At 51.3% G+C, this 20,451-nt stretch overlaps 2 protein-coding genes across 2 annotated transcripts in view; one reads left to right on the top strand and one right to left on the bottom strand.

Moving 5' to 3' along the window:
• KCTD19 (potassium channel tetramerization domain containing 19) overlaps positions 1 to 8,794 on the top strand; it is a 29,945-nt gene extending 21,151 nt beyond the window's left edge. Inside the window, exons 6-16 of the mRNA XM_081274983.1 lie at positions 599 to 809; positions 1,966 to 2,126; positions 3,362 to 3,462; positions 3,928 to 4,070; positions 4,264 to 4,347; positions 4,579 to 4,693; positions 5,227 to 5,854; positions 7,144 to 7,335; positions 7,516 to 7,670; positions 7,939 to 8,040; positions 8,647 to 8,794. Coding sequence (XP_081131109.1) covers positions 599 to 809; positions 1,966 to 2,126; positions 3,362 to 3,462; positions 3,928 to 4,070; positions 4,264 to 4,347; positions 4,579 to 4,693; positions 5,227 to 5,854; positions 7,144 to 7,335; positions 7,516 to 7,670; positions 7,939 to 8,040; positions 8,647 to 8,760 — 2,006 coding nt within the window. The 3' untranslated portion in view covers positions 8,761 to 8,794. The remainder of the gene's footprint in view (positions 1 to 598; positions 810 to 1,965; positions 2,127 to 3,361; positions 3,463 to 3,927; positions 4,071 to 4,263; positions 4,348 to 4,578; positions 4,694 to 5,226; positions 5,855 to 7,143; positions 7,336 to 7,515; positions 7,671 to 7,938; positions 8,041 to 8,646) is intronic.
• Positions 8,795 to 9,280: 486 nt separating this feature from the next.
• PLEKHG4 (pleckstrin homology and RhoGEF domain containing G4) lies at positions 9,281 to 19,153 on the bottom strand. Its single transcript, XM_081274982.1, has 24 exons — positions 18,621 to 19,153; positions 17,800 to 18,068; positions 17,530 to 17,641; positions 16,543 to 17,308; positions 16,148 to 16,243; positions 15,948 to 16,071; positions 15,765 to 15,858; positions 15,613 to 15,687; positions 15,417 to 15,533; positions 15,151 to 15,249; positions 14,917 to 15,065; positions 14,624 to 14,762; positions 14,386 to 14,502; positions 13,216 to 13,398; positions 12,496 to 12,992; positions 12,165 to 12,411; positions 11,391 to 11,480; positions 11,086 to 11,307; positions 10,827 to 10,997; positions 10,573 to 10,750; positions 10,101 to 10,217; positions 9,754 to 9,990; positions 9,561 to 9,676; positions 9,281 to 9,418 (listed from the first exon to the last, which is right to left on the bottom strand). The coding sequence occupies exons 4-24, from the start codon at positions 17,042 to 17,044 to the stop codon at positions 9,413 to 9,415; spliced, it is 3,576 nt and encodes a 1,191-aa protein (XP_081131108.1). The 5' UTR covers positions 17,045 to 17,308; positions 17,530 to 17,641; positions 17,800 to 18,068; positions 18,621 to 19,153; the 3' UTR covers positions 9,281 to 9,412.
• Positions 19,154 to 20,451: the final 1,298 nt, after the last annotated feature.

The following is a 20,451-nucleotide window of genomic DNA, read 5'->3' as shown; positions in this document are numbered from 1 at the left end:
GTCTCTGAGGAAAATTCTGCCCAGGAGACCCAAGGAGACAGTAGGGACTGTGTGAATCCTAGAAGCCTGTGTCTCTCATTTGGCTCTGTGCTACGGTTGCTGATATTTTTTTCCCTTGAATAGTTAGAAAAGTTTGGAACTAATGGAGCTTCCTGCAGAGGCTGAGGCCAAATGCTCTGAGACTTCTGAAATTCAGATGTTAGTGATAGAGCAAATAAATCCCCACCCTGCCTTACCAACCAATAAATATTTTTTAAAAATATTTGTTTTTTAGTTATATTTGGACACAATACCTTTGTTTTATTTATTTATTTTTATGTGGTGCCGAGGATTGAACCCAGGGCCTTGCACTTGCTAGGTGAGTGCTCTACTGCAGAGCCACAACCTCAGCCCCCAACAAATAATTTTGACCTCTAAACCTGACTGAGAGTACAAAAAATTAAAGTTGAGAAAATCCACATTTGGTCTATGCAAGGACGTCCTCCCTCTAAGCCACTTAAGTATTACTTGGGGGCAGCTAGAGGAATTAAGACCCATAGCCTCCAATTCAGCTATGCCTAAGAAGGATCTAGGAGTCACACCTTTATCCCCCGCACAGGTGGCTGTTCCCGGACCTCCTGTCCTCCCCCAAGCCCTGGAAAGGGGGTGCGTGCAGCCGGTCTGGAGTCTGTGAAGCCACTGTACATGATGGCCCTTGGTCTGCTGGTCAAGTACCCAGACTCTGCGCTAGGACAGCTCCGCATCGAGAGCACGCTGGATGGAAGCAGACTGTATATCACAGGGAACGGAGTCCTCTTCCAGCATGTCAAGTAAGGCCTTCTTTGGGGAGCTGCTCAATCCCATCAGGTTGGGTTTCGCCCTTCTCTTGGAATAGCCTGAGGCCTTCCCCCAGAAACCAGGGGGAGAGTGTGTCCTCAGGGTCAACCTTTCATTTTACTCTCCACAACCACTACTGGGTTAGAGCCTCTGAGGAGATGGCTGGAGACAAGGTAAAAGGGTCCCCAGAGTTCAAGGGCTTTAAGCTATTCATATTTCTTTTCTCTACCATTTCCTTGTGCTGGGTCTGAGGTAATCTGGCCACAGTCATATCTTCAGAGTAGTTGGGCACCCCACCCAATAATACCCTTATGCAAGGTTCTCTCTATCCTTGGGAGGCTCACTAGACACATAGAGAGGCCTGAGCCTAGAGTGAGCTTCTAAGAAGCAAGGCAGGGCAGATTTCCCCAAGGTGGTGGTGATACAAGGCCCTTGCCTTGATGGATGAGCTCAGAATATCCCTGTAAGTCTGGGGCATGGATTCCAATCCTGCATTATAGAAAGGCAAACTGAAATTAGGAACAGTGGAGCAACTCTGTTAGGGTGGCAAAATCCATAGTACCAAAACTAAAGGTAGGAGTGGGTTTCCCTAAGTGCCTGGGGAGAGCATCAGCTGACTCACAACACTGTCTTACCCCCAATCCTATGAAACTCTTTTGGCCCATACATACCATTTACCATCTGTCCCAGACATGTCCACTCCTAATGTCACAGAAGGTAAAAACAAGTGCCTTTGTAAGGATAGGGGAAATGGGGGTTGATGTCAGCCTCTTTTATGGACACACAGGGTGTTAGAAATTTCTCTGCTACACCTTGACTGAGACACTTTAGGCAGATACTTATGGGGGCAGGAAGCAAGTGATTGGACCCTGGCCTGACTTCTGAACCTGAGAGAGGACCTGGAGACTTGAAATGAGTCAATTTAGCAGGATTTGCTGAAATAGGTTAAGCTCGGTTCTAAAAAGTTGTGTCCAGGCTTACTTTCTTTGAAGATACCACCAGATATCCAGTTAAACAAAGGAAATAATGCCAGAGGTGCCAGGTTTGAGCCAGTGTTGGTGCATGTATTCTAGGCAAGGAAAGTTTATAGGTTACATTCTTGTGGGGCACAGTGCTGAGGCTTTTCATGACAGGCTTTCCTCTGGGCAGGAACTGGCTGGGGACTTGCCGGCTTCCCCTGACTGAGACCATTTCCGAAGTGTATGAACTCTGTGCCTTCCTGGACAAGAGGGACATCACCTATGAGCCAATGAAAGTGGCTCTGAAGACTCATCTGGAACCAAGGAGTTTGCCACCCATGGATGTGCTTAGTAAATGAGGAAGTTACTGGGTTTGAATTTAGCATGGGGGTGGTGGGATATCTAGGGGATCCTAGAAAGATAAGGAAAGAAAGATGATACAGGCAAGGACCAGGAACTGTAGATGGAAGAGGAGGGGAAAATCAGACCAACATTTGTGGATTTTCTAAATGTAAACTTCATGTTAAGATCCCCATCCTCATGTCCAAGTCCACAGTTTGTCCCAGGAGTACAAACAGGGCTGCTACCCAGTCTGGGGCTGCATGGCCCCAGGAACCAACATGATGTGCTCAGTTGTTTCTTATAATCAGGCAAAGAAGAATGGTTCCTGGGTCCATTTAACAGATGAAGCAGAGGCTCAAGGAGAAACTTGCTCAAATTACACGACTGGGGTTTGAATCTGAGTCCAAAGTCAGTGAAGTGATGTTTCAACAGTTAATAACCTCTTGGTTTTTTAGGGTAGGTTTAAGCTGTAGTGCTATCATTCAGCAACATTCAATATTTATTGAGCACCAACAATGTACCAGGACAGGGATACATACTGGAAGTAGAAAAGTGAGTCACACAGACTCAGTCCATGTTTTTGGGTGTTCTTAGTTTAATTCTGTACTTCCTGCCTCTTGGTCATATAATCTAGTTTTACACCCTGTACTTATCCCAATACTCATAAGAAAATGGTTCTCAAACATCAAAATAACACCTAAATATAGTCATTAACAAGAAAAGGGTCATGGATTCATCTTTCCAGCATAGAGCCCTGTGACACACCTAGAGGCTTGGTCTCTAGAAAAGTGACAGTAATTTGTTGAAAGCTGGCTCCATGACATCTGCTAAATCTCAAGCAGAAACCTAGACTTCTAGCTCCAGTATGAATGAATGGCCACAAAAGTGGCCTCATTATGACACAGCCAGCCAGAAACCCAAGGCAGGTGGCAATGTAGATGGAATCATCATCTGAGCTTTCTTGAGGGAGATGGGTCAGGAGAAGGAACAGTGCCCTTGGGATTGGAATTCCAGAGGGCTACCCACTCCAGAGTTGCCAATTGACCCTGAAAACTCTTGTTCTAAGCCACCTCACTTCCATGGAAGCTGTATGGTGAGGACCAGGAAAAGCTGGTATGTCAGGATTCCTGCTGCTTCTTAGAATAGGCCACATTTTATTAATGATGAATACAGGGAGCCTTAACATGCAATACGTAATCTTCCTTCAGTCCATATGATGTGTTCCCTCTCATTGGTTTCCATAGATGAGTGGACAGCAGAGATTACTGTGTATTCCCCACAACAGATTATCAAAGTTTATGTTGGAAGCCATTGGTATGCAACCACCCTGCAGACCCTGCTGAAGGTACTGCTAACCCCAGCTTCCCTTTTCCACCTTGGCTTCCCTGCCTGAGCTGCTTTGGGACTTGTCAACTAACCCTCGCACAGCCTCCAGCATCTGCTTAGAACAAGGACTTCTCCCAACTCCACTGCCTAGAGCCCTCTTTCCTTATGGCAAGAAATGGAATAGGAGCATGCTGGAAAGGACTCAGCAGTGTGGGTAGGGAGGAGGCTGGTCTGAGGGGCATGGCCTGAGGAGGAGGTAGGATGGTGTTCCAAATGTCTTGGAGAGGGGGGATCATCAAAATTTGAAGCAGAGATGGTGTGCATCGCCCAGGGTGTTCTGCTCCCAATTGTGCCTGTAAGACAGGGAGACAGAAATCCCAAAACATCTGCTCTAGTGTGGTAAGGGAAAATTGAGAGGTGACTGACCTGTCCCTCACTAAAGACCTAGCCCTGGGGACTGATTCTGCTATCTATCCCCCTCCAGTATCCAGAACTGCTGTCCAACTCTCAGAGAGTATACTGGATCACATACGGACAGACCCTACTTATCCATGGGGATGGCCAAATGTTCCGACATATTCTCAACTTCCTCAGACTTGGAAAACTCTTTTTACCATCTGAATTTAAGTAAGCAAAGCAAGTAATCAATGATGAAATCACTGAGGTTTACCCCTTCTTCAACAAAAGAAAGGTTTACAGACTTCAGTGGGGAGGTTGTTGTTATTTCCAACGTTGGCATTGTTGATCAAGGGAGCTTCTCTGAAGGCTTATGCAACTCCCACCCCAACTGCCCAGTCTGACATCTCCTTGTCGTTTGCAGGGAATGGCCTCTCTTCTGCCAGGAGGTGGAGGAATACCACATTCCATCCCTCTCAGAAGCCCTTGCACAATGTGAGGCATACAAGTAAGAAAACTTCACTCAGAATTCCATGTTTGGACCTTTATATTCCTCTTGGAAATGCTAAGTCTCAACTACTAGTGGGACCTGGTCTTTCTGGGGTGAAAGGAATAACAGGCTCAGGATTGGCCAGTGATCTAATTGGAACTCCTTTCCTCCACTGTCTATCCCTGACCAACCAGCTGATGAGCTGATGGAAGTTTTCACTTACTAACCAACCCCTCTTGGTCTTTGCAGGTCATGGACTCAGGAGAAAGAATCTGAAAATGAAGAAGCTTTTCCCATCAGGAAGCTGCACGTGGTGACAGAAGGACCAGGGTCACTCGTAGAGTTCAGTAGAGATGCCAAAGAAGTAAGGCCCAATCTCACTTGGTTGGCACTCTTCTCAAAGAATGCCCTCACAAGGCTGGGATTGTGGCTCAGTGGTAAAGTGCTCACCTAGCATGTGTGAGGCACTGGGTTTGATCCTCAGTACCATATAAATTTTAATAAATAAAATAAGGGTATTGTGTCCATCTACAACTAAAACCTATTTTTAAAAAATGCTACAAGTCCTGGGGTAGGCTGGGGTAGGCCCAGAATATGGTAGTGAAAGAGCAGGACCTACACTGGTTCCTAGTACAGGAACTGATTTCTGAACCTTGAAGGAGGCACAGGGACATGCTGACCACTTGTCCCCTGAGACACCAATAATCTATCTGGTTGGAGTGAGAAGCCCCTGGGCTGGCACCACCCTCATTCAGATCAAACAGAGATAAAATGGGTGACCCATGTCAGGGATAGGATTGTTCTGGGTGAACAGTGAAGTCGTAGAGATTCAGCTTGGGCAAGGGTTCGATGACAATGTATACCATGCCCAGAGCTACTATGTCCCTCCTTTCCCAGACCACAGCCTGCATGCCTATGGACTTCCAAGACTGCAGTGAAAGGACTCCATGGAACAAGGCCAAGGGGAATCTGGCCAGATCCAGTCAAATGGAAGAGCCTGAACAGTATACTCGGACTATCCAGGTCTCCCTGTGCCGAAATACCAAGAGGGCAGGCAATCCCAGTGCATACTCACACTGCTCTAGCTTATGTGCTAACCCCAGACACTGGGGAGGCCACTCTGAGAGTCCCCCCAAAAAGAAGTGTACCACAATCAACCTCACACAGAAATCTGAAACTAAAGATCCCCCTGTCACCCCCATGCAAAAGCTTATCTCCCTGGTGAGGGAATGGGACATGGTCAATTGCAAACAGTGGGAATTCCAGCCAATGACAGCCTCCCGGAACAACTCCTTGGAGGAGGGTGCCCTGCATTTCCCCTCGGGAAGTGAGACTGCTTCCCAGTCCAGCACCTCCACTACTTGGAAAGCCCATTCCATAGCGTCAGAGAAGGATTCAGGTCTACTAGCAGGGGCTGGAGCTGGAGCAAAAGACAAGGGGCCAGAGCCAACCTTTAAGCCATACTTCCCCACAAAAAGAGCTATTTCCCTGAAGGACTGGGGCAAGCAGAGACCAAAGGAGAGAGGTGAGTCCTACCCCATTCTTGACCAAAGTCTCATTTACAACAGAAAAGACAAATCCCTTGGCTGAAACCACAGAGCTAGTTAGTGAAAAAGAGAGACTAGAGCCTGCCCTCCAATGCCAACTCTGAAGCCAGGCAGCAGTCACAGAAATTACTGGTATGCTAGCATAGCTTGAGGAGCTAAGAGACCATATAAGGTGAAGTGATTAGTACTGTGGAAAGGGAGAATCTAAGTAGTAGGAGCACAGGGAGCCTAGGGGGCAGGGCAGAAAGGAAAACAGTTAATTTCCCATAGGACATAGTAAGTGAAATTAATGATCCAGAGTAGTAGTTTGTGGAAAGCACAGACCTTTGGTCTAGACGGTGCACTGGCTTCTTCCTATGCAGAAGCCATGGAAATGAGGCTGAAGGCAGGTCTTGTGGGCCAAGTTCAGGATGTGGTGCTGTTCTGACCTTGAGGAGCAGGCAGCCCCTGAAGAATTTGGGAGCATGTGGTCAGGTAGGCATCTCAGGGGTAAAGGAAGCACAGCAGCAGGACGGGGTGTCAGAAGCAGAAGTTCTTTCTAGGCTGGGTCAAAGAATGAGCATAGTAGGAGGTGGGCACCTACCAAGGTGGGGAGGACAAGAGAAAGTAGATCTTATAGAAGAGCACACAAAGCATGTGGAATGCCAGGGAACACACAGGTGGAGAAGTCCAGGAGACTAGAGGGCCTATGGAGACTAGGATGCAGAGAGTTCACGTGTGGCTGGTAGTGGGGAGGTGGCCCAGGGAAGTGTGCTGAGAACTGCCATGCCAGGCTGTTTTCTTTGCTCCTTCAGAAGATCTTCCTACAGTACTGTCACCTTACCTTCTAGTGACTCAGGCCCTGCTTGGAAGGACCTTGTTGGACTCTACCTATGAGCCCTAATTTGATCTATCAATATTCAGGCAGACAAACATCCACTCTTCCAGAGTGGGCACATATGAGAATCTCACCCATAAAGCTCTTCTTATTTTACAGTTTTATACATTCCCAGTCCTTCAATGATTATGTTATTGGCGCTATTTGATACTAGTGCTACATCAACAAAAGGATTTGGAGAGTTCTTTGGAGTTCTGAAATTCAAAATTTGGCTTGCAATGATGCCAGGGCAGTGAAGAGAAGAAAGGGTGCCATTTCTAAGAAGCTGGAGGCTTCTGGAAGAGTGGGGTTACTGGTCTGTCACCAGAGGTCCCCTTTCCTTTCTTGGGCTCTTAGCTTAGGGCTCTTCTTAGGCTTGAGAGCTTTTCTTTGCCCTTCTTGTTTTCACAGAAAGCCCCGCACCTGAGCAGCCTCTGCCTAATGCCAGTGGGGTAGACAACCCAGGGGTCATCCTTAAAGTGACTCACCCGCCTGTCGTGGGTAGTGATGGCTCCTGTATGTTCTTGGAGGACAGCATCATCTATACCACACAGATGGATAACCTCAGACATACACCACTCACAGCCAGCCCCCAGCCCCGAGGTGAGACTTTGGAGCCATGCCTAGCCCTGTACTTCTTTGGAGATGCCTGAGTCCCCACCCAGGGTACTTGAGGGAAAGTGTTCCTTAGGAACCCTATACCTCTCCCCCTGTCCCCTTGGCTATCTCTAAGGTTATCTGGCTGTGGGGAGATATGATATCTACTCTTTCCTTCCTCCACAGAAGTGACTTTTCTTAGTTTCTCTCTGTCTTGGGAAGAGATGTTTTATGCACAGAAATGTCACCGATTCCTGACGGACATTATCCTGGATTCCATCAGGCAAAAGGATCCTAAAGCCATCACGGCCAAGGTGGTCTCTCTGGCCAACCGGTTGTGGGTATGTGTGTTAGGCTATACCTTCTCCATCTGTCCTTTCATGCTTCCCTTCAATCTGCCCTTCAATAAGTGGTAAGGAGAAGTCAGGGCAGAGGCAAGAAGGCAGGGCAGTTTTATCTGGACCTACTCTTGGCCACAAGGTAGATGTGGAGTGCCTGTCCCAGAACCTTGTGGCTCCTATAGGCCCAGGAAGCCCATGCCCCACATGTAACTAACTGAGGGATTAGGAGCTGCCCATGGGTCTGCCTGACTGTGGGCTCTCCTGGCAGAATCTGCACATCAGCCCCAAGCAGTTTGTGGTGGATTTGCTGGCCATCGCTGGCTTCAAGGATGACCGGCACACTCAGGAGCGCCTATACAGCTGGGTGGAGGTGAGCCTACCTGCACCACACTGGGAACAGCAACCCTGTGGATGCCTCATATGGGTACTGTCTTACTAGACAGTACTGTCTAGAAGGCTAGATCAGAGGCAGCTAGAAGACTGGCCTCTGGTCTCGAGAAATAGTAAGTGAAATTAACTGATCCAGAGTAGTCAGAACATTGATTTTTATAGTTTTTTCTCCAGCAACCCCAGCCACACTTGGAAAAGCATGTCCCATAAACCCAAGCTTGTGCACACAGAAGTTAGGCCTTTCCAACTTTACCTTGTAGCCAAAACATTACCATAAATGTTGGACAAAGGAATGATTCCTTAAAATGATTTCTACATGCGAGGTGCTGGGTTTGATCCTCAGAACCACATAAAAATAAATAAAGGATATAGGCATCTACAACTAAAAAAAAAAAATTCAGAAGTAGGAAACACTTCTGACCTCAATTTTTCTCATTTGCCTGGTAGCTAGCCACTGCTAGCCACAGCCCTGTGAGATGCCCTAATGCATCAAAGTTCCCCAAAACCCCAACAATGAGGCTTACCCTGTCCCTATCTCCATCCACCCACTTGGACAATCAGGGGTAAGACAGGCCTTTCCTTGCAGCTTACACTGCCTTTTGCCAGAAAATATGGCCGCTGCGTGGACCTGCTCATCCAGAGAGGCCTGTCTAGATCTGTCTCTTACTCTGTCTTAAGCAAGTACTTACAAGAGGGCTAGGGTGCCCAGAGACGCTGCCCTGCAGCCTCCACCCCATGCATGTGCCCATCCAAATCAGTCTATTCTTTAATTATAATTAAACAAATAAAACAGTAGATCACAAGTCAAAGGTCTAGACTCCTTCTCTGAGACACAAAGGACTTCAGTGACAAAGGACTAAGGGGACCTATGAGATAATAACAAACTCTAATTGAAAGCTATTCAAAAGGAATCACATCAAAATAACCAAACTGTCCCAAAAGCAGATGATGGGCCTGGGGAGCCAGGGCAGGCAAGGGTGGGACCACTAGGGGTGGGCTGGCTCCTGTGTTTGGGGAGCTCATCATTAAAGCCAGTGAGCAGCTTCACTATGTTTCTCCCAAGGGCTGGGTGCAGCCCAGTCACTGCCCAAAGCCACATGGTACCCCACTAACCTAGAGCATGTAAATACTTGCCCTAGCCTATTCTGAACTTAAAGTTGGGAGTAGGGACAGGAGAAGGACACATGGAGCCAGAAACCTGGGATCAAGGTTCTTTCCCAGGCTGTGCAGCCAGAGGCTCCAGGGTAGTCAGTGGCCACAGATAACAGTGAGGTGGAACAGGCACCAGAAGATCCAGAGAAGTGATGTTCCTTGGAGATACTGGCTTCTAGATCCACTTATCACCACTGAGGTCAGACCTGTGGAGACAGGCTAGGCATGAATGCCTGCTTCCCTGGTTCTGGATCCAGGGGTCCCTTGGGAATTGTTATGGCCCACCCACTCCCAGGAAGGAAAAGCTGGGCTGGGGAGGATGATGGAATAAGGCAAGATGCCACTCACATAGGACAAGTCCTCAAGGACCCTGCCAAAGACATGCCCTGACACACAGCTGCTGTCAGAGCCACTGGAGCCACTGGCTGATGGGCACTGGGATGAGACTTCAGAGTCCTCAGGAGCTAGGGAAGGAGACTGGGTGAGTTGTCAGCAGGAGAGGCCCAGACCATAGCCTGCCTCTGGCTAACCCCAGACATACTCAAAGAGGGCTGGCTGCCCAGTTCTGCCTCAGCTTCCAATGCTGCTTCCTCTGGGAAGTTGGGAGGATACAGGGGCCAGCGGACACCCAGAAGAGCCGGGTCTCTGTACAGGTGCAAGTTCAGGGACTCCAGAACAGAGCAAGAGGCAGGGTCTCCAGGAAGGGAGCTTGAGGACCCCAGGTAGGGGCTGTCATAGTCAAATGGGGCCACAGCAATGGAAGCCCGAGAGCGAACTTCTGCATAAGAGAGGATCAGGTTGGGACAGGTCAGAAGTCAGGGCTGACAGTAGTCCACAATGCTCTCTGCACAGCTTTTATCAGCCCTACCCCCAAAGTCTGTGTGCTACCTCGGCACTTTAGGACACAGTTGATATTGCGGTCGTTGATAGCTTCCTCACTGGGTGCGATGTCCCAGAAGGCCTTGTTCCCCACACCCATGGACACCATCTCAGCCAAACGCATCTCTGAGTAGAGTAATCACAAATGAGGCCCCACTGGGCTCTATCTGATAAGTTTTTCCTCTTCACCCATATCCCACGGATTAACTATCCTGTACACTGAGTCTTTCTAGTACCAAATTCTCTCCTCCCAACGGGGCAGGTATCATAATTCCCGTAATAGAGAACCTTGACACTCAAAGGTTAATACTGTGTCCAAAGTCACAGACAGTGACTTTGAAGTTGTTTCCCTTACACTGGTTGCTGCTGATGGGCTACCTCCCCTTCCCAAACTTCTAGGTCCCTTGATCCTCCCTGGGCTCCTGGGGTACCCATACTCTGGGGAAGGGAGCATGGAATGAACTAAGGGGCAGAGACCCACCCTTGTTATGGACAGCCTGCCTCCAGAGCAGGCAGGAGATGTCAGCTGTCCAGGCCTGCTTGGTGGCCAAGCTAGAGGCCTGTAGCACAAAGGTGTCCCTGGCCTTGCGACGACGGAACCAGATCTCAAAGCGCAGTTTGCTATCCCCACAGGACTCAGTGAGGCCAAGGTCTGCCATCTGTGTAGCAAGGGGTGGGGGGCTTGGTGAGGCATAAGCCAGGGGAAGGGGAAGGGGCAGGGGCAGGTGGGCCCACCTTGAAGGAACGCTTATAGGTAAATATGTCAACACCCGCAGGCCCCCGGCGAGGTTTGCTGAAGAGTAGCAATTCCTCAAAGAGGAAAACACGACGAAGAGACTTGTGACGCCCAGTGCGCACTGTGAACTCATCTTGTCGCACTAGCTGCCCCTGCTCCTTGAGGTTAACCTGCAAAATCAGGCCCTGGTCGGTGCCCAGGGCATACCTCTCCTTCCATACCCAGGGCACCTGAACATTATGGCCCGAGATGACTCACATCACAGCCCTGGATGGCATCCATGGCTAGCAGGTCATTGCCATGTCGTAGCTGGAAGTGTACAAGGCTCTGGGCCTCCTGCAGGGCATTTAGCTCTTGTGCAGGTCCCCCACAGGCCCGTGCCAACTCCTGCAGCAGCAGTGCATACTTGCTCATGCGCTGGATGGGCTTTAACAGGTAGGAGGCCAAGTCCAGATGATCTCCCAGTGCTTGCTGCTTGTCCTGCAAGGTGGGTGGGAGACCACTGAGTGGTTTCAAGGTATACCACCCTCTATCCTACTCCTCCCAGTTTTAGGGTCTCCTACCTTGAAGAACGCGTGACCATAGCTGGTCATCAGGGCATCAGAGCGAGGTTTATTCTTGCTGTAGAGTGCATACATCCCAAACTGCACCCTCTATAAGGACATGCCACTCAGCACAGTTACAAGAAGCCCAGTTCCCAAAGGCTGCCCCCACCCCAGATAAATCATTTTCTCAATTCAAGATAACTAAAATGCCAACACCTCTCAGTGGGCATTCCCCTACAGCCTGCTTCGAATGAGGGATGATCTGGTAGGAATAGGTTCCATGCAGAAGGGGCTTTTCAGGCCCTGTGGGGAAGAAGCCCCATTTCCTCAGACTGACTCTCTATGTTCAGCTCTGCACCTCCCATAGCTCTAAGAATATCTCTGGTCTCACCTCACCTTGAACTCATTCTCTTGCTAACTACATTTAGTTATGCTCATTCTGACCAGGCCTCTTTCCTGCCACAGCCCTTGCACTTGCTCTTTCCTGGGGTGGAACACTCTGTCTGGCCTCAGCTCAAATATCTGCAGCTCAAAGGGTACATCTCACTGCTCTCTCTAAAGTGAGAACCCTGTCCCAATAGTAACATGCATTTGTCCTGTTTATTTTCCTCCTAATCCCAGCTATGATCTGGAATTACCTTTTTCATTTGTTAAGGTTCTCCCCCTGAACCAAAAACACCCTGAGATGCAGAGAACTTATGGGTCTCACTCACAGCTATTCCTAGCAAGGAGCCTAACAACTCTTTGGAGTGTGACAGAATCAGCTGGGGCCATATGGCCTGTGGGGCTTACGTGGCGTAGGAAGGCATAGGCTACTCGGGGTGGGTGCTGGGTGCAAGCCTCCAGCTCACGCAAGAAGAAATGGTAATGGAAGTCCCGCAGCTTCTCCAGGTTACCAAAAAGGTGAGCTCGCTGGCCACGGAGACCCTGTGGCACATCAGGGCGATCCAGCTCAGGGAAATAGTTCTCCACAGTGTAGTCAAGGGCCCGGACATACTCTCGCTCAGTGGCCACCATCTCTGCCAACACCAACTGTGGCCTACCAGGAAGAATGAATAGGAACCCTTGAGTCCTCCAAGGATCTACCCTCCACTGCCCTCCCTCTCCTGCCCACTGCCTGTACCTATTGGGGCTCTTGAGGTCTTTGCCTGGTAGAGGCAAAGTAGAGTATGACCTGGGACGGGTACCTCCTCCAGCCTCTGGTTTGTGGCAGGCAGTGACAATGGCAGCATGATGGAAGTGGTGGGCAGGCTCTTTGAGACTCTGCCCCAGATTCTGATCAAAGCTGTAGGCTTTCCTCAAGGGAGGGGTAGCAGGTACTGCAGGAACCTGGCTGACACGCAGGCTAGCTGTGCTGCCTATCGGTGGCTTCAGTGCAGCGTCTAGCTTCTGGTCTAGGGCCAACCAGGTATCCTGACACTGTGCCCAGGCCCAGCGGCATTCCTGGCGGATGCGCTCTGAACCCAGCCCTGTGGCCAGAGCCCACATTTTTCGGAAGTGTGCAGGAGGCAAGTCAGGGTGCTGGGTCCAGTGCAGCTGTAGCCGCTGTAGCACAACCCCTGGGTGCTCCTGCTCCAGCTCTGCCAGTACTCGCTGCCCATCCTCAGCCCAGGTTGAGGCCTGCAACACCAAGACCAGATGGGCATGAAAGGGGAACCCCTGCAAGTTTTCTGTTCCTCTACTGATCCACCCTTCAGAAGGCTAGCCCCACACCATGTCCCAAGTGGTTGGATTTCAGGGTCAGAAAACAGGATGAACAGAAGGCACTCAGGCTGAGGTAAAGCTGCAGCAGCCATTTTTGGTTCCTCTGAGAATAAAGCCAGAGATAGGACCTCTCACCCACCTGCTTGAAGAACTGAAACAGTCTCTCAGCATCTGCTAGCCTCTGGCGCCGCTGGGCTAAAGCCCTAGAGAATTCTATCAGCTGGGCTCGCAGGGTCAGAAAGCGCACCCCAGGGGGACCCAGTTCAGCTGCCTCCCAGCCAGCCAGTGGCTGTAGAAACTTCTCCCCTCTCCTGACCTGCTCCTGGACAAAAAGAATGGGCTCAGCTGGCCCAAATGTAATGGTCCAGTCCTGAACCCAGATCATTTCCACTGACATTTACATGTCTTTAAATCTCTCCTGAGGTAGAAGGCCTTTCCTCCACCCACTCCCAGTATCCACTTTCCCCTCTCTCAAGCCTTCCAAATACAGCTCTCAGCAACATTCAGCCCTCTCTCTCCTGGACTCCAATTCCTCCGTCTCTCCTGACTCTCCTTGTGCTTATCAGTGGTTATTCCTCCTTCTCTCTTTCTCTCACCTAGGCTCCTGAAGATAGTGCACTATGTCCCCTAGACAATCCGGTGTGACCACACACTACACCCACCAAGTGACCCTCTCCAGGCAGACCTCTCATTTGAGCTTCAGACACAATGCCTTAAGGGCCTTACTATCATTCTCTCTTAGACATCTCAAAAGCATGAATTGCCACTTCATTGTATTTTCCATTTCCATCCTCCAAATCACTACCTAGAAACTTAGATCTTCTTCCTAGAATACAGTTTGATTATACTTTCTTTCTTAAACGTATCACTGTGACAGGATCTGGCCAATGACCGGTCTTCCAGCCTCATCTCTTTCTACTCTCCCTCTTCTGCTCCACATTCCAACCTCATTGGCCTTATGGCTCCTCAGGCACATCATATTCTCCCAGCCTAGAAGTTCCTCTATCCCCAACCCTCTTTGGCCTGATTGACCCCAACTTACCCTTCAGCTCTCAGCTCAAAAATCACCCTAAGAAAGCTTGCCCAACAACCCTGAGAGGTCAGATCTTTGTTACATACTCAAGTAGAATTTTAGTCTCAGTTTTGCACACACATACTTGTCTGCAAACTTTTGATTATAACCGACATACTCTGATGGACAGTATATACCGGGAGAGCAAGGGATTGACTTATTTCCATTGACTTCTGCAATTCTAGTCACTGGCAAAGTAACCTATACCCACAGAAGTGAATAAGTGACTAAATATACCTGGGCAACCTGGTCCAGCTCCCGGAAAGGGCCTACAGACTGAAGCAGCATGTCCAGTGAGGGTTCCCCTGACTCCTCCAGTGCTGGCCAGCCAACCTGCTGTAGCCATACTTCAATCTGGATAAGCACAAGCAGGAAGAGGCAAGGAGAGCTGCTTTTGTATAGAGCTGGGGACTGTGTGCATTGGGTTCACACTTAAGACCAGGGGTGGGGTCCACTTTGGTCAAAAAGTTCCCACCTGGTGCAGCCTACCCTCCTGGGTCTCCAGTGTTTGGAGCAGCTCTAGTGCCTGCACTCGCTGGTTGCTCTGCAGGGTCAGCTGATGCAGCAGTCCATCTACACGGCCATATAGTTCATTAACCTTGTCTACCGCTGGCCTAGTACAGAGTACACAGTAAGACCATGAACCTTACTGGTCCCCTTTCTCCGTTCTACCTTGTACTAAGACCTTAATCCCAATAATCCTGAGTCTTTGACATGGATATGGTGAGCTGTGCTGGGGTAAGATCTGGAAGCTGGGCTCATACTTACCTGTAGTCTGGGCTCAGGGTCACCTCTCGGACCTCCTGCTTCAGCCATGCTAGTTCTAAGCTCCCCTGGCATTGTAGCCATGCCAGCTGTGGTGAGTCCAGCACCTGCTGCATCAGGACCTGTGCCTGCTGTAGCACCCGACCAACTTCCTGTGATTGAGGGCAACAGGTGGTGGTGGACATGGGAGAGGAGGGAGTCAGAACATTCAGGGAGTTATCAGGAGGGGACACCTACCCCAAAATCCATAGGCTGAGGTACAGCCTTCACATTCTTGATGGCCCCCTGGAGCAGGGCACAAACCGCCTGGCAGCTCTGCAGGAGGGCTTCCAGTCGCTGTTATCAGGAGCAAGAATAACCAGAATGAAGTGCTGATCCCAGGTTTCCTGAATTTCAGGCCACTGCAGCCAGCTTTGTCCTACTGTAGCCAACCCAGGACAGATTCCTCCACAGGTTCAGGTTACCCAAACAACCCTACCCACCCACCTACCCAGAGCACTGACCATTCGGAAATCCAGCCAAGTCTGGTGGCAGTAAGGCAGGCATCCTCCTAATGAAGTAGGCAACCCTGCAGTAGGGATGTGGGTCAACAGGCTCTGATGAGAGGGCAGCTGCTCCAGCTATAGGAGAAGAATGTGTTGTGACCTAAGCTGGTGGAGAAGACCCCACCTCCAACCTCCAGCCAACCTGGCTCCGTACCTGAAGCCCTGAAGGTACCTCCTCAGGCATTTTTCCCATTAGCAGCACCTGGTGCACTGACCCCGGAGCTGCTTCCTGCAAGGAATCAGAGCTCAGCCCTGTACCCAGCTCTACACAATAGGAATGGAGGGGAGATGCAATTCTGTACTCACTTGTAGTTGGCATAGCCCCCACAAGAGGGAAGAGCTTGGGGAACAAATCCGGGCATCAACTAGTATGGTAAGTCCCAGGGCCTGGACTTCAGGCCTAAAGGGATGTGTTTCAATTTAGTATCTGATTCCCAGGTCCTGACATCTCCTAGCTCAAGCCCAGTCCCCCAACCATCTCCCCCAAACCTGGGGATGCCTTGCAAGTAGAGTAGGAGGCAGATGAGTTCATGGCTGCTGCACTTGGGGTGAAGCCAGGCTGGGCTGTGGGCACACAGCAGTAGCACAGCTCGGCCTTCTACATCACGAGTTCCTGTTGGGGAGGTGGCATTGAACATTCATCCAAGTAGGCCACCCCACCTCCACTGCCTCTAGGCCCTCTTAGCTACCTGGCAAGGCAGCCATGCCACTGGCCAGCAGTTCCCAGGTGAGGTTTTGGGCCAGGAGGCAGTCGGCAGACTTGGGAAGGCTGGATCTCCTAGAGTCTTGGAAGAGAAATGGCTTGGGTCTCCATGGGGCCACCTACTTAAAGACCCCTCTACAGATCAGGGCTTCAGCCTGAGTAGGGTCAGAGACCTTCCCAATTTTTTTTTTTTTTTTATTTTTAGTTTTCGGCGGACACAACATCTTTGTATGTGGTGCTGAGGATCGAACCCAGGCTACACGCATGCCAGGCGAGCGTGCTACCGCTTGAGCCACATCTCCAGCCCCTTCCCAAATTTTAATACCCACCTCTGGGTATCCCCATTCCCTTCCCAGACTTCCCTAGCTCAGCCTTCCTTACCTGTCACCATCGGTTTTGATGATGTGTCTGATAAAGGGTCTCCAAGATCCACAGGGCTGCTGTCCAACCCCCCAGGGCCTAAGACTGCCGGCAATGCCTCTCCTGGACCTGGGTCCCCTACCAAACCTCCCCTTGGGTTGTCACTTTCACCCTGTGCCAGGCTGAGGTGGGAGGACATGGGGCACAAGAGGCTCTCCACTCCAGAGGGGAATGGCTCCTCTGACTGGACTGAGGAGCCTCCTAATGTGCTCTTCTGGCCATCCCCCGATCCATCTATAGCCTGTAGTTCTGAAGGTAATTGCAGGTCCCTGGACAAGGGGCTGCCCAGAAGCCCTTCGCCCTGGGCAGGTGGTCGTGGAGGACTAGGGTCCTTAATCTGCTTCTGGGAAGCAGAGTCCTCCTCCTCCCAGGCATCCCTGAAACTGCATACAGCAAACCTCCAATCCGTGGCGTGCCCCTGGGAGTCTGGGGACTCATCCCCACCCTCCAGGGACCTTTCCATCACCCCCTACTAAGGGTGGTCCTGCTCAGGGCAAGTGGGCAGGGGCTAGGACTCGGTGTGAAAAGAGGACTAGGCTCATCCAGGAACTGTGTTGAAGATGGTCCCACAGGGCTCCACAAGCAACGCAGGCAGAGCGCAATAGGCCAAAAGAGGTGTCAAAGGAGGTGCCAAAGGAGATGCCAGGAGCAACGCCAGGCAGAGCGCACTAGGCCAAAGGAGGTGCCCAGACACAGGAAGTGCTGCTGCTACCGTAGAGTTGAAGGCCTGGGGAAGGGGAAAGAAAGTCAGGGGTCTCCTTCCTGACCAGGGCCCTAGTCGTGCTCCCATGAGCCTTTGCCTGGTAGGTCCCACCCGACTCCTCCCTCGGACTTCGCCTCACACTAGGCTTTGCAGGACTACCCGTGAGGCTGCCTCGTGCTCACGCTCCCCGCCAGCCCAACTCTGGGGACTGGCGCGCGACTCAGTCGTCCGCCACCTACACTCACGTTCCTGGAAGTGCCGCAGGGAACCGCGAAGCCCGGGAGCCGAGCCTTCGAACACTCCTGAGCCTCGACGGCGGGAACAGCCTGGCCGCCCGGCGTGCAATGGCGCCGCCTCCTGGCGGCGGGGATGGAAAGTAGGGCTACTGGAGACGCAGCGCCGCGCCGCCCCCTGGGGGCCGGAGGACGAAGCCACAGCCCACCCTGCAGGTCCCGACAGCAGACCGCCGGGCGTCGGGAAAGCGCCAAGGCGTGGGCCCGCACAACGCCCCTTACCCACGGGTCTGACGGCCCTCCCGGACTTGAGCGCCCCGCCCCCGGCGTCTCAGTGCGCGAGTCGACAGCGTCCAACGGCCGTTCCACCGAGCCCGCCGCGCTGCCAGCCGAAAGCGTGAGTGAGCGGCGCCCTGCTGGGGGCTGGGGAGGGGGCTTGCGGGTCGGCTGCCCCAGCTCGCGCCTGGGGGAAGCCCTTGGTTGTAGCGGAGGGGGCGCCGCCTTGCAAGCCAGCAGGGTCCTGGAAGACCTTCCCAGCTCCCCTAGCAAATCTGGTCCAAAGAAGACAAATGTGAATTCGGGTTTCCGAGAGGCTCCTAGGAAGAGACTCCCTAACCCCACAGCAGCTACTGGGAGCCAGTAGAGATATCTTCGAGGAGGCTGGGAGTGTGGGGCCCCTCCACCTAAGACCCCTTCTGCCTTCAAGTGCCCAGGTCCACACACCAAGAGAGAGTGTGTGTGGGCTCCCGGTGTCGTTCCGTGATGGAGGGCTTGCGTGGCATGTGGGAGGCCCTGAATTTCATCCTCAGTACCGTAAAAACAAGAACAACAAAAAATTTGTCATTGAGATAAAGAGGTTGTGGTATCCTACAACAGGATGGAATACCCCTCTGTCTGGGCTGCAAGGTGGAGAAGACAGAGCAGCCTCTGGAGTGGGAGCTGACCCAGGCCTGCCAGAATGCATCAGGCCCACAGACCCTCCACCCTCTTGCTTCCTTGGCACCTCTTTTTAACCCTTTCCCAAAAAAATCCAGCTAAGGAGGCTGGTGCTGATGTTGGGGTCCTGGACCTGGATCTAGCCTGGACCTGGCTTCTCCACTCACCTTTGGGAGGAGCTCCAGGGACTCTCTTCTCTTTGTGCCTCACCTGTGAAACAAGAAAGTTACTCTTTTGTCCTGGGATTTCCAGAAGGACTAGGAAGGACCCAAAAAGTCAAATACTGCTTTCTGGGGCTACATTTATGCCCTGTTCCACCCCCTCATTACACCCTTAGGGAATACTGAACTGATGAAAGACACTTGAGATTTCTCCCAGCTCTGAGGTTTGGGTCCCTTTGGGGCTTGTTGGCCTGGCCTGACAGTTTCCTCAAAATTTGTGTGAAGATTGTTGGGAGGTCAACTGTGTGGCCAGAAAAGGCAGCAAACCCCACCGCATGACCAGGCCCTGTTAGCATACCCAGACCCTTGATCCCTGAGAGGAGAAGGCAGTGAACATAATGCCTTCCCTGGCCCTGAGGCAAATGCCTCCTTCATGAACCTGGACATCAGCAGCAGGCACAGTGGGAAACAAAGAATCCTCCCCACACCCATTCAGTACCCAGAGTTCAGACTCCCAGGCAGATACCAAGCAAGGAGCAGGGCTGGCCTTGGAGTTGTTCTGCTCTATCCACAGTCCCCAGTCAGATCTCTCTTCCCTCCCTCCTCTAGCTTCAGTGAACATTGGGTCCAACTTTGGCTCCCTCCCTAGCTCTGTTCCAAGGCCGCTCCCACTGAGTCACTGCCTCCTGCTCCCCCTTTCTCCCTCTACTGCCCACTCCCACCCAATAGCACCTCAGGATCCCTAATAACTGGGATGACCTGCTGGCAGGCACTCATACCTTCCCAGTGCCAGAGGCAAAGAAGAGGCCCAAGCCACAGGCCCTAGTTGACCCTGGCACCCTGGGCATAGCAATCAGTAAGGGGGATAAAGACATGCTGAGAAAGAGGCAGGGCTAGCCCCTGGTTTCCCCATTCCACATAGAATGTGCATTGTAAGCAGTCTGTATGTTGTCCTCTTCTTCTGTATTTTCATTATCCAGCACTGGGCCTGGCACAGAACAAATGTCTAGGGGTATCTGAGACTGGTCACATTGTCCCTGCCCTCCTGAAGCTCCCATCTGTGAGTTGCATGGAAACCAATCACAGATGGAGACATTCAGAGGCTCAGTCTGAAAGGGAAATAGAGAAGAAGCAGAGAGCTGCAGGATGCACAACCCTGGATAGCAAAGGTACAGAGATGGTAGAGAAACAGGGACAGACTGAGGCCTAGTGGGGAACATTGAGGGGCTGGGCCTGGAGCCAGCCTGGGGCGGCTGACCACAGCAGGCTCTGTGGGCTGAGCTTGCAGGACTGAGCAGTGACTCATGGAGCCCATCTCTGTGGCTCCACTGGCAGCAGAATCTACTCACACCAGCCTTTTCCACTGAGATCATAAAATGTGGATGGGCTTCCCTCCTTGCCCCTTCCGCAACCCTCCCTCAGCTTTTCCATTCCTTGCCAACATGGGTCAGTCAGAAATAAAATGTGAGCTCTGGGCCTCAGTGGGCTTAATAATAAGAGACTCATAGTCATTTCCCTTGCTCCACCTTGCATACCCTTCTTCAGCACTGCCCCCAAATAGTAATGGCAGCTAATACCCCAAACCTTCTAGACATCTCTAACCTTTGGCGTAAATAAACTCCAAACTCCATTCGGTGTGGCATTCAAGGCTATCCAGAGGCATCATAGCCTTTCTTCCCAGCACCCAGATTGGCCTGGGAACCATCTGATTACAAATGTTGTCTCATACTGTCTCCTTTACTTACAAGGCCCTCTCCCATCTCCCCTGATCAAAATGCTTCCTCCTTCAAGGCCTAGATAAAGCACCTTCTCCCAGAAGTCCTACCTAGCTGGTGCC

This window comes from Spermophilus citellus (genome assembly GCF_964194105.1).
Source record: "Spermophilus citellus genome assembly, chromosome: 18".
Lineage (NCBI taxonomy): Eukaryota > Metazoa > Chordata > Mammalia > Rodentia > Sciuridae > Spermophilus > Spermophilus citellus.
This window is presented reverse-complemented; position numbering and strand designations above follow the sequence as displayed.